Below are 18,355 nucleotides of genomic sequence, written 5' to 3'. Positions count from 1 at the left end.
CATACTACTGATGATACATTGCTTAAAAGGATACCAAATTACATCCAAAATAAAGTCAAAATACATAACGTCCAAAATAAACTAATAAAGTCAAAATACAAATAGTCAACAACTTCAAATACAATCAAGTAGCTACATTTTCATTGCAATTACAGTTGCAATGAAAATGACCCAACTAATGACCAATCTCTTGTTCATCTTCCTTGCTTCTTCTTTATAACTCTCGAAACTTTGTTCAACATTGTTTTTTGACTTCAACAAGCCTAGGATAATCTCCATTGCCCGTTCACACATTGGTGGGTCACGCCATCCAAGAAAGGGGCAATCCGATGTCTAGAAAATAGGAGAAAGAAGAAGGATAACGATTCACTGGAACTTAAATCGAATTACAGACTTACCATGTCCAGACAAGAGAAAAAGCGACGACCAGGATTTCTATCAGCCCATAAAGTTCGAACAACAGCAACCTTGCCACAAACACAGTAAGTCATCCTCAATTGAGCCCTAGTATTTGAATTTCGCATAGATCGCCTAATTGATTTGAAGCCCTAATCGGGGAGGGGGTGGGTTAAAAAGAGGGAAAACTACTGATAAAGTGTTTTTGTTTGCAGGTATAGACGAAAAGACCAATACGCCCTCACATGCGCCTCACGTGAGAGTATTTAACTGAGTTTTTCTAACCCAGTTAGCGTAAAGGACATAACATGTAAAAAAAATGTTTAAAGTACACCGCCTGCAAAGAAACTAATAAAGGACACGAACCGTAAATTGGTTTTGTTTAAAGGACAAAATTTGTAATTATGTCTTTATTATATACTCCCTCCGTCCCATTATAAGTGCTCACGTTTCCTTTTTTATTTGTCCCATTATAAGTGTCCACTTTCAAAATTTATTAGCCAATTTCTAAGTTTACCCTTAAACACACACAACTAACATTAATAAACAATATTGATGGACCAACTTTTCAATGACATTATTATCATTTGGTAAGAAAAAAAAAGTAATCATTCAATCCACCTTAAACTTTGTGTTTTTCAAACCTGGACACTTATAATGGGACGGAGGGAGTATATAATAATTAACTGGTGTGTTTTGATATTCAATAAAAAAACAATCAAAGAAGCGTTATTGAATTTTAATAATTTCAACTTTGACCTATTGGTTGAGGATTCATTCCAATTGAATAAATATTTTCTAACAATCACAACTTTAAACATATTTTCATCTAGTAATCCATACTAACCGAGTAACCGAAAAGCAACCCCATTAGCTTTTTGATGACACAGAAAATACGTATAGGATCACTAGAAAAAAATAGGTTGAAAGTTAGAACTATCATAATATATTTCTTTAAATGAAATTACTCCCGACCAAAAGGTCAAAGTTGGGATTATTAAAATCCAATTGCACATTAAGAAAATGTTTTCTAAAGCAACAAACTTCGATAGGTTTTAAAGAAAACAGTTATACCTTATGAGAAAGAATGAGCACTTCAGGTTTCTAGTTCATAAGTTTCACATATGACTTAATTATATGTAGTTGGGAATCACATAGACGTGACTTTACAGAATGTTTGATTTAGGTGATAGTTATAGAACAAACTTTGAGTCAACGTTTGATTTAGGTGATGGTTATAGAACAAATTTTAAGACTTATTCATTCACAAACTACCAATTCAAGATTGCATAACATACTTTAGTACCAAATTGCTCATGATTTAAAGAAACCAACAACCAATGATATTATACTAATATTGAAACAAGTGAACCGTTTAGTGATTTAAATAAATCAGAAACCGTAGTTGAATTCATATAAGGTTTATTGGATTTAAATAATCTGAACTTTGTCATATTGACCAATATTAATCTCAACTTAGAAATTGGCCCACGTTAATCTCAACTTTCACTCTACTGGCCGCTAACAAGCTTTTTCCTAATGACGTCCAACCCTGTTAGTTTTTGTTGATGTGTCCTTGGTTTTAATAATCCTCTCAACCCCTCTATCTTTCTCATAATTATACAAATAACCCCTCTCCTTTTTCAATATATAAACCAATTGAAAAATCTCAACCTATCATCACTGCCGTCATCCGTTGCTAGTTGCTACCACCACCATCATCAGCCATTATCACTTATTAGCCACTACCAACTCACTCTCTCTACTCTCTTCTTCTTTATAACTTCTTTCTCTACAACTTCCAACACAACCGGGTACCACCCATCGCCACTCACCTCCGCCACCTCCATCCAACCTATATTCCTTGGATCTATTCCACCCATTTCAGCATCTAATTTGGGTTTAGAAACTAGGAGCCAAATAAATTGGGACATTGGGTCGGATGAGGTCCAATTGAGGGGGAAACTCGTCAACAGTGATGTCGGTGGTGGTGATAGTTGTTAATGTCAGCTTGGCGACGGTGGATTGTATGGTGGTTTCACGAGCATGAAGGTGGTGGCGGTGGCGGACGCCGTCGGTGGTGGTGACGGAGGCAACGGCGAATGCCGGTGGTGGTCTGGTGAGGACAAGGTGGGTGGAGATGGTGGGATATAACTTAAAACAGAATTTTCATGTTACCCTTCAACTAATGAAATGACATTTTTTTCTTAAAATTAACCAGGTTAAACTATGTTAAGAAATGGCTCGTTGGTGGCCAATATGATGAAAGTTGGGATTAACTGAAGCCAATTCTTAAGTTGGGATTAATATTGACCAATAGAGCAAAGTTCAGATTATTTAAATCCAATAGCCTTTCATATAACCAAGGAGGTTAATCAAGAGTTCAATCCAAACCTAAGTAAAATCATAATTGAATCCCTAACTTGTCACACCCCGAAAACCTTAATCTAGGCAGCGGAAGACTTTGACTAAGTCGTTCGGGTTATGACAGACGCCGATAGTCAATCATAATAAAGCAATATATTATAATATATAAAGTTGGACTTTTATTTAAAAAGTTAGCTTTATTCCATAATAAGAGTTTACACGTGTCATAGACACGGTTTTATTACATGTCCAGTTTTCACACAACACCAACTCTTTTTCCCATTTCGTTTCAAAGCCATCACTTACCTGAAAAGCATATTAAAACGTTTGTCAACACGAATGTTGGTGAATTCTCTTTATCATACAAAAATAGTTTTTATATATTTATACATAATCCCATGATATAATGGTTCTCAATCATTATACCACAATAATCAATTTATCATGAAAACATAACATTTTATCTTTTAAACAAATAGCACTGTTGTAAACGAGCAAAGAATACAACAAGCGTATGACTATCAAAATTGATAACTCGAAACATACCATACTCAAAATATTCTCACTTTTAACCCAACGCGATTGGAAGTGGGGGGCGTCACCCCGATAGATCTACCAATATTTCTGTACGTTACTATTTCGGTTAACAATTATTTAACCAATTTGACTCATCCCACTTTTAATACGGTTTGTAAGATAAAATGTTTTTAAAAAACTTTAATAAAATTAGTAAAATAATATGTTTTCCCCCCAAAAACATTTATAAAACATTCCATTTAAAAATGAGAGGATTTTAGAGAAACTCACAGTCGAAGCTTTTATCCAAAATCCCGTGTCATATATTTATACATGTTTGTTAAAAATATAATTTGGTTTGTATTAAACTTGTTAATAATCTTTATTTAATCTTATTCTAATAACCACACAAGCATACGAGCACATAATTCCTATCTAACAATTAGCAAGTAAGTACAAATCGGGTTTCGTTAACATTTGTCTTAATGACTTTTCTATTATTAAAATATATATAAATAAATAGGTGATAAAAGTAAAATAGTGAAGTTTCATTTGCTGGGAAGTTTTTAAGAAAATATAATTAAAATTTATAATTTGTTTTAATTGATTGTTGTCGGTTTTGTTGATTTTGCGTTTAAAAACGAACCGATCAACTTTTCGTGTAAAATCTTATTTTTAAATATTTGAAAACACTTGTTATATAAATATTAGTTAAGTTTTAGGAGTTATTTTATAAAAATTCTTTAATTTTCATTTTAGTCATTATTTTCTTAAAATAGCAACTTTTAACATTTTCGTGTCGGTTTTCGCGACACGTATCGTTTAGGACCAAGTTTTGCTATCTTGTCCTCTTTTAATACATTAACTTATGTTATGTATGAGTATTTTACAACTTTAGGTGTTGTTCTAAAACAGTCCCTAATTGTCGTGTCGGTTCATATCAAAAGCCGATTTTTTAACCGTTAAAGTTACCGACAAGTAAAATAAACCAAATAAATCCACCCCATGCATCTTATGAACCAAAATATATATATATATATATATATATATATATATATATATATATATATATATATTAACCTATAATCCACTGTTATTTTCATATTTTATCACATAATATCAAAATAGCACATTTTTAATCAAATCAAGTCCTTAAATTCACATCTTAAGTTTACTGGTCATAGCAATGTCAAACTTAACAAATTAAATATGAACAAAACATCATCATATCATCTAAAAGTCCATATTCTTATCATCATCATGGTTATCACAATATGCCAAACTTGCACTTTTCAAATGTATCCTATATTCCTTTAGAATATTCTAACATGCATGCCTAATCATGTGTGTTTGTTTTCAAATCAAATCATCAAGCATCTTTATTCCAATATGTTCATGTCCAATTCATCATGTATTCATCAAATCAAGTTCATCAAGTATGTAAAAATTCAAGCATCTCATCATTAACTAATCAACTTAAGATTTTCTAAGTGTTCAATCAACAAAGTTTCTAGTTATACTAACTTTTCAAATTTAATGATTTTATCTAATCCAAACTTCCAAATATAATTATGTATGATTTTTATTTATCTCATTCGACTAGTTTGGCAAGGTTTCATGCAACCTATTGTGTTATTTAAAATTTTCTATCATTCAAGTCACAAAGTTTCCATTTCTAGTAAGTAGTTGACAAGTAATTCATACACAATCCAATAGACATTTTGATAATGTATTCAATCATAATTCAAGCTAATAATTCACCATCTATCAAGATCATATATGTCGAGCATTCATATCAAAATCAAAAACTCAACTATACATTCAACAAAGTTTCCTTTATTAGAAATTAACAATTCTCTACAATCATATATATATATATGGGATGGTTATTTTGAGAACCATTGTGAGTTTTAATAACTTTAAGAACTCAATTTTGAACCACACATTTAATAGATGATATGAAATACGTGGCTGAGATTAAATTTAATTAAAAAATGAAGCATGAGAGAGAATAAATATTTTTGATAATTACACAAGTTTAAACGTTAGTTACACATGTGTAAAAAGTCGATTCGGTGCGTAAAAAATACCGTAATTTTTTGTACATCACTTACACTTACGTATTAACATGTGTAAAAAAAATTGTTATGTTGAGTTATTTCGAGTTCTTAAAACTCAAAGTGGTTCTCAAAAGAAATCAATTCTATACATATATATATATATATTGGGCTACAACATCATTACATCTCTAAAACAAAAAACCCCGCATTTATTGACTGGACGACACATGACATGAAACGCCCAGCTTTGTAGTGTCTCCACTACACATAGCCTAATGATAAAGTATATCATTGGTCACCTAATAAGGTAAGACACGTTTGTCTGTCACAGTATGATATCGTACTTTTCCTTGCTGATATTATATCCTCATCTCGTAACCGCTAATTTCTCTTTGAGAAACTCGCATACTTGAATACAATCATACATGATACAAATAACTAATTATCTTACTAATAAAAACTTCATTTATGGGGTTTATTTATAGATTTAACAATTGCCGACAAACAATATTTATGTAATAACTAGATTATTATTACATTTTTTAATGACATAATTTTAATAATCCTAAAGAATTTAAATGTTAGCTAAATAAGTTGGGTCATAAGGAAGGTTTTTTCCTTGCTGATTAGCTGAATGGCATGGGATGATGGTTAGTTAACACTTGGGATCCTTGAGGTCTCAGGTTCAAAACATGACTCAATGGGGTTTTTTCATAATGATGGGTTTTCTCCTTAATGATGTTCTTGGGTGAGTCATGCCTGGAGCGTTAAAATTAGTATGGACGGTTGACATTCCGTCTCAGAAAGGCTCACTCGGGTATTATTGGCGTATCCAAACGCTATTCTAAAAAAGATAACAAAGGTTTTTTTTATCACTACTTTTATATCATTTTCTTAATAGATATATATGTATCAAAAGTTATTTTTGTATTTTAGGAAGCTTATTCATAACCAAATAAAATAGAGATAAACAGGGCAGAAGATGAGCTTCTGCATGCCGAACCAAACACTTTGTGGTACCAAAACTACATTCTCTCTTCTATGTATATTTTGCATCACTTGCAATATTAAGAGTTAAGTGTTAAAACCAAAGTGCTAATATCCAATATCACAAATTATATAAAAACTAACAAGCATAATGGGAAATTTCAAAAGGACTTGAACATTGACATTAACATGAACACATCAATTAATTCTAAACCCCAATACATTCTAAGCATGAACCAACACTAGCTCTCACATAAAATCATAACTCCATATATATATGAGTTGATCAATACGGTCGTTCACCAACATAATTCCCTGGTGGATCATAGCTACATATAACCACCCACCCGGTCCCAATCTCGTCGTAGCAATTAACCCTAGCGCAACCAAGATGAGTCGAGTTTCTCCAAACTACTTGTGTATAATGAAGACACGCGCCACCAACGCACGAATTTGATACCTTGTCATAGTGTTGTTCCTCACCAACCCACAAATTAACCGCGGCATTAGCATCAAACTGATCACCGTAACCCACGGCTAGGTTTTCACCATAAGGTCCTCCTGAGTGAATAAGAGCACAGTTGCGAAGCCTTTGGGTTGCATATTCACGAGCATACGTAGCTAGGGTCTGGTTCCATGCGAGGGGTTGCACCCCGACTCGGGCTCGGGCTTGGTTGTGAGGAATTAGGAAGGGGTGTCCCCGGGCTTTGGAGACATGTATGAAACATGAGAAGGTTAAGAGAACAATGGCTAGGGTTTGGATAATCCGAGTGAGGTCCATTGGCAATGGTGTAAATTGTAATGGTGCAAATGTATTCTATGAATGTTGTATTTATAGATAAGATGGGAAAAATAATCGCATGTGATTATGCTAAATTACGATAATACGTTGATATTTTCTATAATGAGATAAATAATTCTTCTTATATATTTTGTTTATAGTAACATCCAAACGTACTATATAATTTTATTTTGATTTATTGGGTTCAAATCACATCTTCCTAACTTTACTCCACTTCTTTATTTAACAAAAGTAACGGATGTAATTACCATTTTGAATTTATAGTCATTTTGACATTTTTATATTTTGGGCTATGATTTCGACCTTAAGAATAGGATATTGATATATTAATACTTGATAAATCATAATTAAAATTCTTTTTCATTTTAATATAATGTGAAAACCAAAAAGAAAATTTGTTTTAAATTTTGAGACTAACCACGTACCTTCTTCAAAATATATGCTTCTTATTTTTTAATTCAATGTCAAACATTTGTTTGTATAAATTTTTTTTAGTGTTGTTTCAAGGTAGAGGTGTAAAAAACCGGTTTTAAACCCAAACTGAACCAGTTTAAATCAAACTGGTTTGGTCATCGGCCGGTCAAAACCGGTTCGGTTTATAAACCTATTTAGATGCAAGATAGGCCGACCTGGTCCAAGTCGGTTCGATCCGGTTTATACTTGATTTTAAACCGGTATTTTTTAACCGGTTTGATAGATTTTGAGGGGAACCGGGGCGATTTAGGTGAAACCGGTTTTTTACGCCTCTAGTTTTAGGTGGTGTATCTTTCATATACTGGACTTGGGCTGAACATATTGGGCTTGTAGCAACTTAGTTAATGGTTACTGATCTTAAACTAATAGTTGGGCTCGAGACTCATTATATATCAGTATGATACTTCCTAATTTTCTATAATGAGAGAATACGCAATAATGCAATATATCAATATATGTCACACATTTAAACTTAGATAAACTAATAGTCATTTTGTTTATTAGCATCAAAACCATAGAATTTTATTTTGATTATTGGGTTCAAATCACATATTCCTAAATTTACTCCACTATAAATTTCTCATCAAACCTTTCTAGCTAGTAGTTGACCTGTCCGGTGGACAGAAATATCAACTTAGAAATGTGATTACATTAATTAATTTAGTAACAAATGTGACGGTTTGGTTACTTTACAACACATTTTGGGAGTTACGGTTTCACGGGAATAGAAAATATAATTGTATTGCTTCAACAGGATGTACAATGCTTACCTTTTTTTAGAGTTTAAAATTAAATTATTTCAATGAAGGCAATAGACGCAAGCATTGTGCATGAAAACGTAATAAAGGTTATAAGTAACTTCGTGTTGCATGTAAGCTTTGTTTTAGGTATTAACGGTATTTTGTAAAACAAATAATGCATCCCTCATATCATGTTTAAACCTTAATATATAATATAGATATGAAACAATTATCATAGAAATTTATAAAATCTTGAATTGAAAACAAACCCAAATCATAGCATGCTAACAAATGGTATATGTTCCCTTGTTTTGTGGGAGATCATGGGTTATATGTAAAATGGGGTTAGTGGGTGTTAGGAATAACAAAAAGATGGGGTTAGTGGGTGTTAGGAATAACAAAAAGATTTATTATTTGAATGTTGCACACTTGCACATATAAATCTATAATCGCATAACATGTGATTAATTTTGATATAATAAACAATTGACATGGTCAATAGCACGTGTTTTAATATGCCCATGTTTGTGCCCCCGATTTTCTCAAAGTAGTTAACACTTTAAAAGTTGCTGATATAAATTACAGCGGTTAGAACTTTAAAGTCTACATTTTTTTATGTACAGGATATCTTGGTTGTACCCTGTGCAGATCAACATTCATTAGTTAAATCGAACTATATAATTAAATTATACACACACACATACACATATAATCGGCCTGTTGTTGGGTAAACGGGTCGAAATTATTATTTTTAGTCAACATTAGATCTTAAATTACCTTGCTATTTGTCATAGTAGTTTCACTTTTGGCTTTTAGATCAGAATCCTAGACATCCTACATACATAATATGAATATAAAAATCATAAAAATTATACTTACAAATCACACAATGTTAAGCAAGAAAAATTCGAAAGTAGACTTTATTTTGAGTACCTGTTAACGGAAACAATATAGACTTTATAAACGCAAAATTATAAGTAGTTGTGAAGATGTTCACATTGATCAAACTGATTGTGAATGAATGGTAAAAGACATATTTACCCTTCATGGAATACATCCCATAAAGACCACAGCCCAAACCCTCAAAACAATAGTGGCTGTATTTTTAGTCAATGTTCTCAATATTTGCATCTGAAAGTAATATAACACTCACGTAGTTTCAGTTTAAAAAGATAACAAAAAATACACATTTAAGCTATTAAGAACATATAATGTAACAAACATACCAGATTTGAAGCAGCCTAGCCAACAGCAGCACAAAAATTGGTCTTAACCTTGTAATTAAGAAAATTGACTTTTTAAGGAATCATAATAAAGTGGAGTTAATTCCCAAAACTATGGAAACAAAAACAGGGGAAAGAAACTTACAATCAAATATGATTTGAGAGACAGCATCCTCTAGCTACAACTTGTTGCCAAAATCACATCCATAATCCTCCATCCTTCGATCCTCGATCACAATAAGCAGATTATAAAATTCCTTGTTAATGTAATCGTCTACAATTTAATGTGGATTTGGTTTAAATAATAAACAAATTAAGGGAAATTAATATACATACCTCGTCTTGGGCATTGAAGTGGTGATTACATATTGACCGATAGCATCCACAATCGATTTACTCTGATTGATCAGAAGGAGAAGAATCTCGTCTCCTTTGAACTGTCAACAAATCAAACGTAAAGTTCAAAGTTAGGGAAAACAAACTCAACAATAATGAACTGGACGTAATTGAGAGGAAGACTAACTCGAAATCCAGCAACCAAATATTTTATAATTAATCGAAATTATTAATTAATTTTAACGGAAAGGAGGATGGGGATGACGAACCCCTGAAATCAGATCCAACTGATCAGTTGTTGAATAGGATGGAAGAGGGCGACGTGAGAGGGATGGTAAACTGCCTGTAACCTATTATTATAACGTGAGGAAAATGGTAACCATCATGAAAACCACTACATTAATATCAATGGGCAGGATTACATCGGGTATTCTCTATGACTCAGATTGAAGTTCACTTTTTTCTGACCATATAATATATAATTTTATTATCACTACTGTTGTGGTTTTACTTTTTATTTTAACAAAAGTAACGGATGTAGTCATCGTGAATATTAATTAATGTCGGTGAATATTATTGAATGTTTATGGTTTTGAATTTATAGCCATTTTGACAATTTTATATTTTGGGATATGATAAACAATCTTAAGAATAGGTAATAGGTTGATCAATGATAATCATTAATAATTATTTTTATTTCAATATGATGTGAGAACAAATTTGAATTTTGAGACAAACCGTGTATCTTCTATTTTAAATTAGTGTTTCACCTGACGCGTTACGCCGGGACAAGGTCGGTAAAACCCAGACGATGGTAAAACTCAAATGTTGTCGGTCCCTGGATGTTGAGGCGGTAAGTTGACACGAATTCGGTAGGTTTCGGTTAAGTGCGTTATGGTATCGGGACTAAAACTTGGACATTAGTAAAACTTGATCGTTGTCAATCTTGGGAGTTTAGACGATGAGTATACACAAATTTGGTCGATCTCAATTACGTTTGTTACGGTACCAAAAATAAAACAAAAATATATACAAAAAAAAATTAGCATTCGGTTGGTTTTTGTTACGTTCGTTAAGATACCATAACTAAAAGTGACTGACTCTACGCGAATCCGGTCGGTTTCCATCACATTCGTTACGGCAGCGGAACTAAAACATAAAAAGAAAAAAACAAAATTAGCATTTGATCGTTTTACGTTATGTTCATTACTACTAAAAAAGCTTCGTCGACCATTAAGATACCGCCACCAAGTGGCCCAATCGGACACTTGCAGCACCAAAGTTGTCTTTTATTATATATAAAATAATAACTAGTTTTTCACCTGACACAACGATGTTGATGCTGTAAATCGATGTGAATTCGGTTTTTCCAGTTACGTGCGTTCTAGTATCGGAACTTAAACAAAAATATATAATTTGAGGTGGACCAATGGGGTGGCGTTGATCGGTAAAACTCGGACGTTGGCAAAACCCGAGCGTTGAGGCGGTTAGTCTAGGAAAATTCAGTCGGTCTACATTACATTTGTTACGTACCGGAACTAAAACAAAAAAAAAACAAATTTGTTATTCATTTGTTCACGTTGAAGTTCGTTATGTTACCATAGTTGAAACAAAATGCGGTGAGTCTACGCGAATTCGATCGATTTCCGACACATTTGTTAAAGAGCAGAACTAAAACAAAAAACGACCAACAGTTTGGCATGTCAGTTAGCTTACGTTATGTTCGCAACAGTACCGAAACTTTAAAAAAATGAAGAAAAAAAAGCATAATGCCTTCAACCACTAAGGTGCCGCTAAGTGGCCCTATGAGGCCATGAGGGCACTTGCGGCACCAAAGTTCTAATTCAGTAATTTGTATATATTAGTAATAGTAATTGCGATAATAGTAACAATTAACTAGTGTGTTTTAATATTCAATAAAAAAAAATCAAATAAGCGTTATTGAATTTTAATAATCTCAACTTTAACCTACTGACTGAGGATTAATTCCAATTGAATAAATATTTTCTAATAGCCACAACTTTCAACATATTTTCATCCACTAAACCCCATGCTAACTAACTAAAAAGTAACAATGTTAGCTGTTTGCAGTGGCGCAGCTTCACTAGGGCTATTAATCATCAAAATCATTAAGATTGTGTTTTTAAGTTTTAAGTTATTTATTTTTGGACCAAATATTTACTCCTGTTTATGCATTTAATAGAAGTATTATGATAATCCAAATCCAATTTATTAAATTAAACAAAATCCAAACAAACAAAGGCAAGGTCTAGTCTAGGAGCATCTAAAAAGCCCTAAAATTTCTTTCACCTATTTTATTTAGTACTATCCACACAACACCACCAAATCCATTTCTATATCTTTCATTTCGCAAAAACCCTAAACCCTAAAAAACACAATTCACTCTCCACCGTCATGGCTACTGCGGCGTTGCTGAGATCTCTTCGCCGACGAGATATCTCTTCTGCTTCTCTTTCCGCCTTTAAATCCGTATGAATCTTATCTTATACTTTATCATTTCGATTTGTCTTGATATTTGTTTGTGTACGCATATTTTGATGATTATGCTGTGAGGAGTTTTGATTCGTACAAGAGCTGTTAGCGTATGAAGCATGATATGAATGTTATTGTTTTCACAGTTGTTTGAAAGTTAATACCGTCTTGTGTTGTATAATTAGGATCTAAGCAGTTTATGCGGAAGAATATCGGATATCGGTTATTTTAATATCATGCAGAATTTTTATATAACTAACAATTCAGTATACGCTTCCTACTATTACCAAATTAACCTTTTGCAACTTGCAAAACACACACAATTGTAGCAAGTAGGAACTGGTTAAGACTCAAAACACTAACATTAACACTAAAAGTTGAAATTTAAGACATTGATGTCAGTGAAATATCGGTCGATATTGCTGATATTATCGGTACCGATATTTCACACGAGGACCGATAAACGAGATACCATCGATATTGACTGCCTAGAATATGATTATATGAATTTGAGTTGTGTAGGGTCATAAATGTGAATAACCTTGAATGTTTTCCTACATGTTATTGTTTTATGTCAATACTTTAATAGTTTGCTAAAGAACTAGTATTGAATGTTACATTATGGATCTTAATGCAGTTAAATGGAGCCAAAACATCGACTGTGTCACCGTTAAGTCACAAATTAGGCGTAATTGCTAGGCCTTTCAGGTATCATACTGCAATGTCTATGCTATTCCCGCGTCTGTATGCATTTATTTTATTCATTTTTAGCTAATAAAAGCTTTTGATACAGCTCAAGACCTGTTGGAAATGAAGTTATTGGGATTGACTTGGGTACCACAAACTCATGTGTTGCAGTCATGGAGGGCAAGGTAAGCTCTATACTGTTCAAACTTCAAAAGTATTCTATATTTATCTTCTGAATCTTCTGAATATTTATTAAAGTGCAATTGTTGATGATTTTTACCCAGACTGCAAAAGTTATTGAAAACGCTGAAGGAGCACGTACAACTCCATCAGTTGTGGCTTTTAACCAGAAAGGAGAGTTAATTGTGGGCACTCCTGCCAAACGACAAGCGGTTACCAACCCAACAAACACTGTGTTTGGGACAAAACGTTTGATTGGAAGACGTTTTGACGACCCCCAGACACAAAAAGAAATGGGAATGGTTTCATATAAGATTGTCAAGGCTCCAAATGGAGATGCTTGGGTTGAGGCCAATGGACAGAAGTATTCTCCCAGCCAGATTGGTGCTTTCGTTCTTACAAAAATGAAAGAAACCGCTGAAGCATATCTTGGAAAAACCATTAATAAAGCTGTTATCACTGTACCTGCTTACTTTAATGATGCACAAAGGCAAGCCACGAAGGATGCTGGGAAAATTGCTGGTTTAGATGTGCAGAGGATCATCAACGAGCCGACAGCTGCTGCACTTTCTTACGGGTTAAACAACAAAGAAGGTCTCATTGCAGTTTTCGATCTTGGTGGTGGGACTTTTGATGTTTCCATCTTGGAGATTTCAAATGGTGTTTTTGAGGTATCTAGTGATCTATTTCCTCTGTTAAGTGGGTTTCTCATATATCATGTATTATTACTAATGACTGTTTTTGTTTGTGCAGGTGAAAGCAACAAACGGTGATACGTTTCTTGGTGGAGAAGACTTTGATAACGCCTTGTTGGACTTCTTGGTTGGTGAGTTCAAGAGAACAGAGGGCATTGACTTGACAAAAGACAGACTCGCTCTTCAGAGACTTAGGGAAGCTGCTGAGAAGGCTAAAATCGAACTCTCATCCACAACTCAAACCGATATTAACTTGCCGTTCATCACAGCTGACACATCTGGTGCTAAGCATTTGAACATCACTCTAACAAGGTCTAAATTTGAGGCTTTAGTTAGCCACCTGATTGAGAGAACCAAGAGTCCATGCAAAAACTGTGTGAAGGATGCAGGTGTAACAACCAAGGAGGTCGATGAAGTCCTCCTTGTTGGTGGGATGACACGTGTCCCCAAAGTTCAGGAAGTTGTTACAGAAATCTTCGGGAAGACACCAAGCAAAGGAGTGAACCCTGATGAAGCAGTTGCGATGGGAGCAGCTATCCAAGGTGGCATTCTTCGTGGTGATGTTAAAGAACTTCTTTTACTTGATGTCACACCTTTATCACTCGGTATTGAAACACTCGGTGGCATCTTTACCAAACTCATTACCAGGAACACAACAATCCCAACCAAGAAAAGTCAGGTGAGTGTAAACGAGCCACTGTGATGTTTGATATGCATCAATCAGTTGTTTTGACATCGTTTAATTGTGTTTTTGTTTGCAGACGTTTTCAACAGCAGCCGACAACCAGACTCAAGTGGGGATTAAAGTTCTCCAAGGAGAACGTGAAATGGCATCTGATAACAAGTTATTGGGAGAGTTTGAACTCATGGGTATCCCTCCAGCTCCAAGAGGTATGCCTCAAATTGAGGTGACGTTTGATATCGATGCAAACGGGATTGTGACCGTTTCAGCTAAAGATAAGACGACTGGAAAAGAACAGCAGATTACAATTAGGTCCTCGGGAGGTCTGTCGGATGCTGATATTGAGAAGATGGTTAAGGATGCAGAGCTTCATGCACAAAAGGATGCTGAAAGGAAGGCGTTGATTGATGCTAAGAACAATGCTGATACCACTATTTACAGTGTTGAGAAGAACCTAAACGAGTACAGAGATAAGCTTCCTAGTGACGTTGTGGCTGAGATCGAGGGTGCGATTGCTGATTTGAGGAAGGCTTCTAGCGGTGAGGATGCTGCAGAGATTCAGGCCAAGATTGATGCTGCAAACAAGGCACAGTCGAAGATTGGACAGCATATGCAAGGCGGTTCAGGGGGATCAGGTGGTTCACAAGGAGGCGGTGAACAAGCTCCAGAGGCGGAGTATGAGGATGTAAAGAAGTAGAAGATCCTCCATTTGATGTTTTGTTTCGTGAATGCGACGGTTTTTTGTATCTAAATCTACCATGACTAGCAGTAGAAATAATCAAACGATTATATGGATGTTAAAGCCTTAAAAGGGTTGCTCGGCTGGATTTGTTTGTTGTTTTTGACTGAAATGAAACAGAGTTTGGTCTTATCTGTGGTGGTTTTAATGCTAAACTTGGAAACTATGCCTGGCAAAAGTTATCACAACACCAATATTGGCAAAGTCAAATATTGTAGAAGTTACACTAGCAAGTCATATAAACTAAAATACATCAAGTTTATGTTTATGTGATTGATAATCTATTCAGTGTGTTCATCAAGCCTACAATTAGACAGACGGTTGATACCTGAAAATGTGTCAATTGATTGATTGTGAAATGATTAATTGTTGTATGTAATCAACTGAAAATGTGTCAGTTGATTGATTGTTGTATGTGATCGATTAAACTTGGAGAGACTTGATTATTTGTATCCAGTGTTTTGGTTGTCTTGGTTTTTCTTAGTAACGTGATGAGACTATATTATGTATCCTAATCGTCACGACTCGATTAGGTATACTATTTGGCACAACTCGATTACGTATCAATTGTGTTTATAACAACAAAATTGGAAAAAGACCTAGGTTTTAACATCGCTTTAGGCCCTTGAAATGGTTGACCCGCCCTATCATCGGTGGTAACTTCACCTACATCAACACTAACCCGATCAAAGAGATGGCTCCCTTAGGCACGACACACCTAAGAACCCTTGTTGTCACGCAATTGTCGACATCAATTGTTTCATTCATATACAATTGACAATTAACTAATCAGTGATGTTTGAAATCTCGTAAAAAGAACCACAAAATCGAAAGACGTGCTTCAAGTAAAAAAAAGTACACAAACATTTGGTATTTGTATATATCACTTTTAAAAGTTCAAAATGATAACTATAAGTATTCATTGAAAAAGGTAAAGTACTGAACCGATAAAACTTGTACGGTATTCGGCTTATACTCTCACTCGTTTAGATGCGCTGGTTTGCAAAGAGGCACGGCACACTGGTAGAATTTTTACAAATATTTCAAAACTAGCCTGTTATTTACTATAGTTACATATTCTACCCTAACTTTAACCAACCAGACATTAACTAATATTTAACTAAACTTTAAGGAGATCAGATTAAACCAACAACCATAGTATAAAAGTGGCCCACGATGTAATAAACTACATAACAAAAGATCACGAGCTAAATCTATGAGTAAGTGAATAAAATTATTCAGTACATAATACTTCTTTTTTTATTAATACATAACATAATCTAATGAGACCGATCGACGAAAAACCTAACATTATGCTAAATCTACCCTCAGTTCGTATCACACGATTATACATGGTATCTGTTAGTAGTTATTATTTTTGCATAATTAAACATATCAACAATATCTAATGATACGTTTTGTATATAAAACAATAGCATCAGATATTAAGTCATCTTTTCAATGTTTAATGTCATACATGAATATAGAGGTAAGATAGTGAAAAGATCCAAATACCCATAAAGGATCAACCGCGGGTGTAACACCGTGAAAATATCGGATAAAAATACCAAGTTTCAAAAGTCAAAGGACCAAAAATGTCAAATTCTAAATTTCAGGGCCTAAAATGAAAATTCTGTCTCTTCGGCTGATCGCGATACGCGACGGCCTTAGTTCCAAAGTCATCGCGTATCGAGATGACTCAATCTGACACAAGAGACACGTGTCGCAACGCCTGCCACATGGCGCCACATGGCAGGTCTATTGATGACGACGCAAGCCTACGTCGCGATACGCGACAGGCTGACCAATGGCCATCATGTATCGCGATGACCCTGCTTTTTTGCCTATAAATAGTAAGCTACGGTTTCAACCAGTTCACACTCAAATTTCTCATACAATCATCTCTCTTAGAGCATCATAGACTATACCCTCGTTTGCCTCGAAAAACGTGCCTATATTCCTCAATTTCCGTGCCCGTTTCCTCAATATTTGTGTCACTTACCGACGACATTATAATCAAAGACCAAGCTGCCCAAGAGATCCCGACGACCCGTCTCGGAAAGCGTGCCGATGTGGAAAGAAGTGTTGGTGCCTCGTTTTGCGTGCAAAATAAAAGGGTGTCGAAAGAAAGGCATTGATCGAAAGGTGTTGGAAAACGAAGCGGCGTCGAAGTGTTGCTCGATCATCTAGGGTTTTATAAGCCAACCAAGGTAGGCATAATGCCCAAATAAAATAATAATAAAATATTGAAAATGCTTAAAACCCAAAGTCGAGGAAATACTCGATACCTCGATAAATAAAAGAAAATATAACAAATTAAAGAAAAGAAAGTAATATGAATATATATATATATGTATGTATGTATATATTAAGGTGATAATTAGAGTTAATTGCCCGTTTGCCCCCTGTGGTTTGTCAAACTAGCACGTTTGCCCCCAGTGGTTCCGAAATAGCACCATTGCCCCCTGAGGTTGTTTTTTTAGTACCCGGGTGCCCCCAAACATGAACGTCCGTTAGTTTTCACCGTTTGGTGTCATATCTTCTAGGGTATTTTCGTCTTTTAACCCAGTGGTTCCGAAATAGCACCATTGCCCCCTGCATAAAGATGGAACGTCCTTCGATTTCTTCACTTATACACCAAATACCAGCAGATCCTTCAACCCCCACATCCTTCGATTTCTTCTAGGGTTTTCAAACTCATACCAGTGAATCTTTGTTTGAACGATGGCTTGGGAATTAAGGAAGAAATACTCTAACCTTAACCCCCATATAAGATATGGTAAGGTTTAGCACCTTCTTCAATTGCGATTCTTGAAAGGCTGGAATCATTAATTTCAGTTTAAATTTTGCTGTTTATATGTTTTATATGTGTTTGTTTTTGTTTTTTTGTAACAGTTGGACAACCTAATTTGTTCTCTGTACGAATAAACTATGGTGGTGCATTTAGGAACTTTCCGGGTAGAAGATATGCTAATGGT

General features: G+C 34.5%; 2 protein-coding genes and 1 long non-coding RNA gene across 3 annotated transcripts; 1 reads left to right on the top strand and 2 right to left on the bottom strand.

The window, feature by feature from the left end:
* Positions 1 to 6,612: 6,612 nt before the first annotated feature.
* On the bottom strand, positions 6,613 to 7,107 carry LOC143536503 (basic form of pathogenesis-related protein 1-like). Its single transcript, XM_077030479.1, has one exon. The coding sequence runs from the start codon at positions 7,105 to 7,107 to the stop codon at positions 6,613 to 6,615; it is 495 nt and encodes a 164-aa protein (XP_076886594.1).
* A 1,940-nt stretch (positions 7,108 to 9,047) lies between these two features.
* LOC143536502 (uncharacterized) lies at positions 9,048 to 9,784 on the bottom strand. Its single transcript, XR_013135896.1, has 3 exons — positions 9,711 to 9,784; positions 9,569 to 9,616; positions 9,048 to 9,473 (listed from the first exon to the last, which is right to left on the bottom strand). It is a non-coding gene; the product is annotated as an uncharacterized LOC143536502 (long non-coding RNA).
* A 2,484-nt stretch (positions 9,785 to 12,268) lies between these two features.
* LOC143536522 (heat shock 70 kDa protein, mitochondrial-like) lies at positions 12,269 to 15,509 on the top strand. Its single transcript, XM_077030493.1, has 6 exons — positions 12,269 to 12,391; positions 13,032 to 13,102; positions 13,188 to 13,266; positions 13,366 to 13,932; positions 14,015 to 14,635; positions 14,718 to 15,509. The coding sequence occupies exons 1-6, from the start codon at positions 12,317 to 12,319 to the stop codon at positions 15,333 to 15,335; spliced, it is 2,031 nt and encodes a 676-aa protein (XP_076886608.1). The 5' UTR covers positions 12,269 to 12,316; the 3' UTR covers positions 15,336 to 15,509.
* Positions 15,510 to 18,355: the final 2,846 nt, after the last annotated feature.

This window comes from Bidens hawaiensis, unplaced genomic scaffold (genome assembly GCF_021521415.1).
Source record: "Bidens hawaiensis isolate Kalapana, Puna unplaced genomic scaffold, B.hawaiensis_p1.1 tig00010811_1, whole genome shotgun sequence".
NCBI classification, from domain to species: domain Eukaryota; kingdom Viridiplantae; phylum Streptophyta; class Magnoliopsida; order Asterales; family Asteraceae; genus Bidens; species Bidens hawaiensis.
This window is presented reverse-complemented; position numbering and strand designations above follow the sequence as displayed.

Coding starts and splice junctions, on each gene's coding strand:
- LOC143536503 (XM_077030479.1), bottom strand. CDS start 7,107: ATGGACCTCACTCGGATTATCCAAACCCTAGCCATTGTTCTCTTAACC.
- LOC143536522 (XM_077030493.1), top strand. CDS start 12,317: ATGGCTACTGCGGCGTTGCTGAGATCTCTTCGCCGACGAGATATCTCT. Junction 13,103..13,187: donor GTAATTGCTAGGCCTTTCAG/GTATCATACTGC, acceptor CTTTTGATACAG/CTCAAGACCTGTTGGAAATG. Junction 14,636..14,717: donor TCCCAACCAAGAAAAGTCAG/GTGAGTGTAAAC, acceptor TTTTGTTTGCAG/ACGTTTTCAACAGCAGCCGA.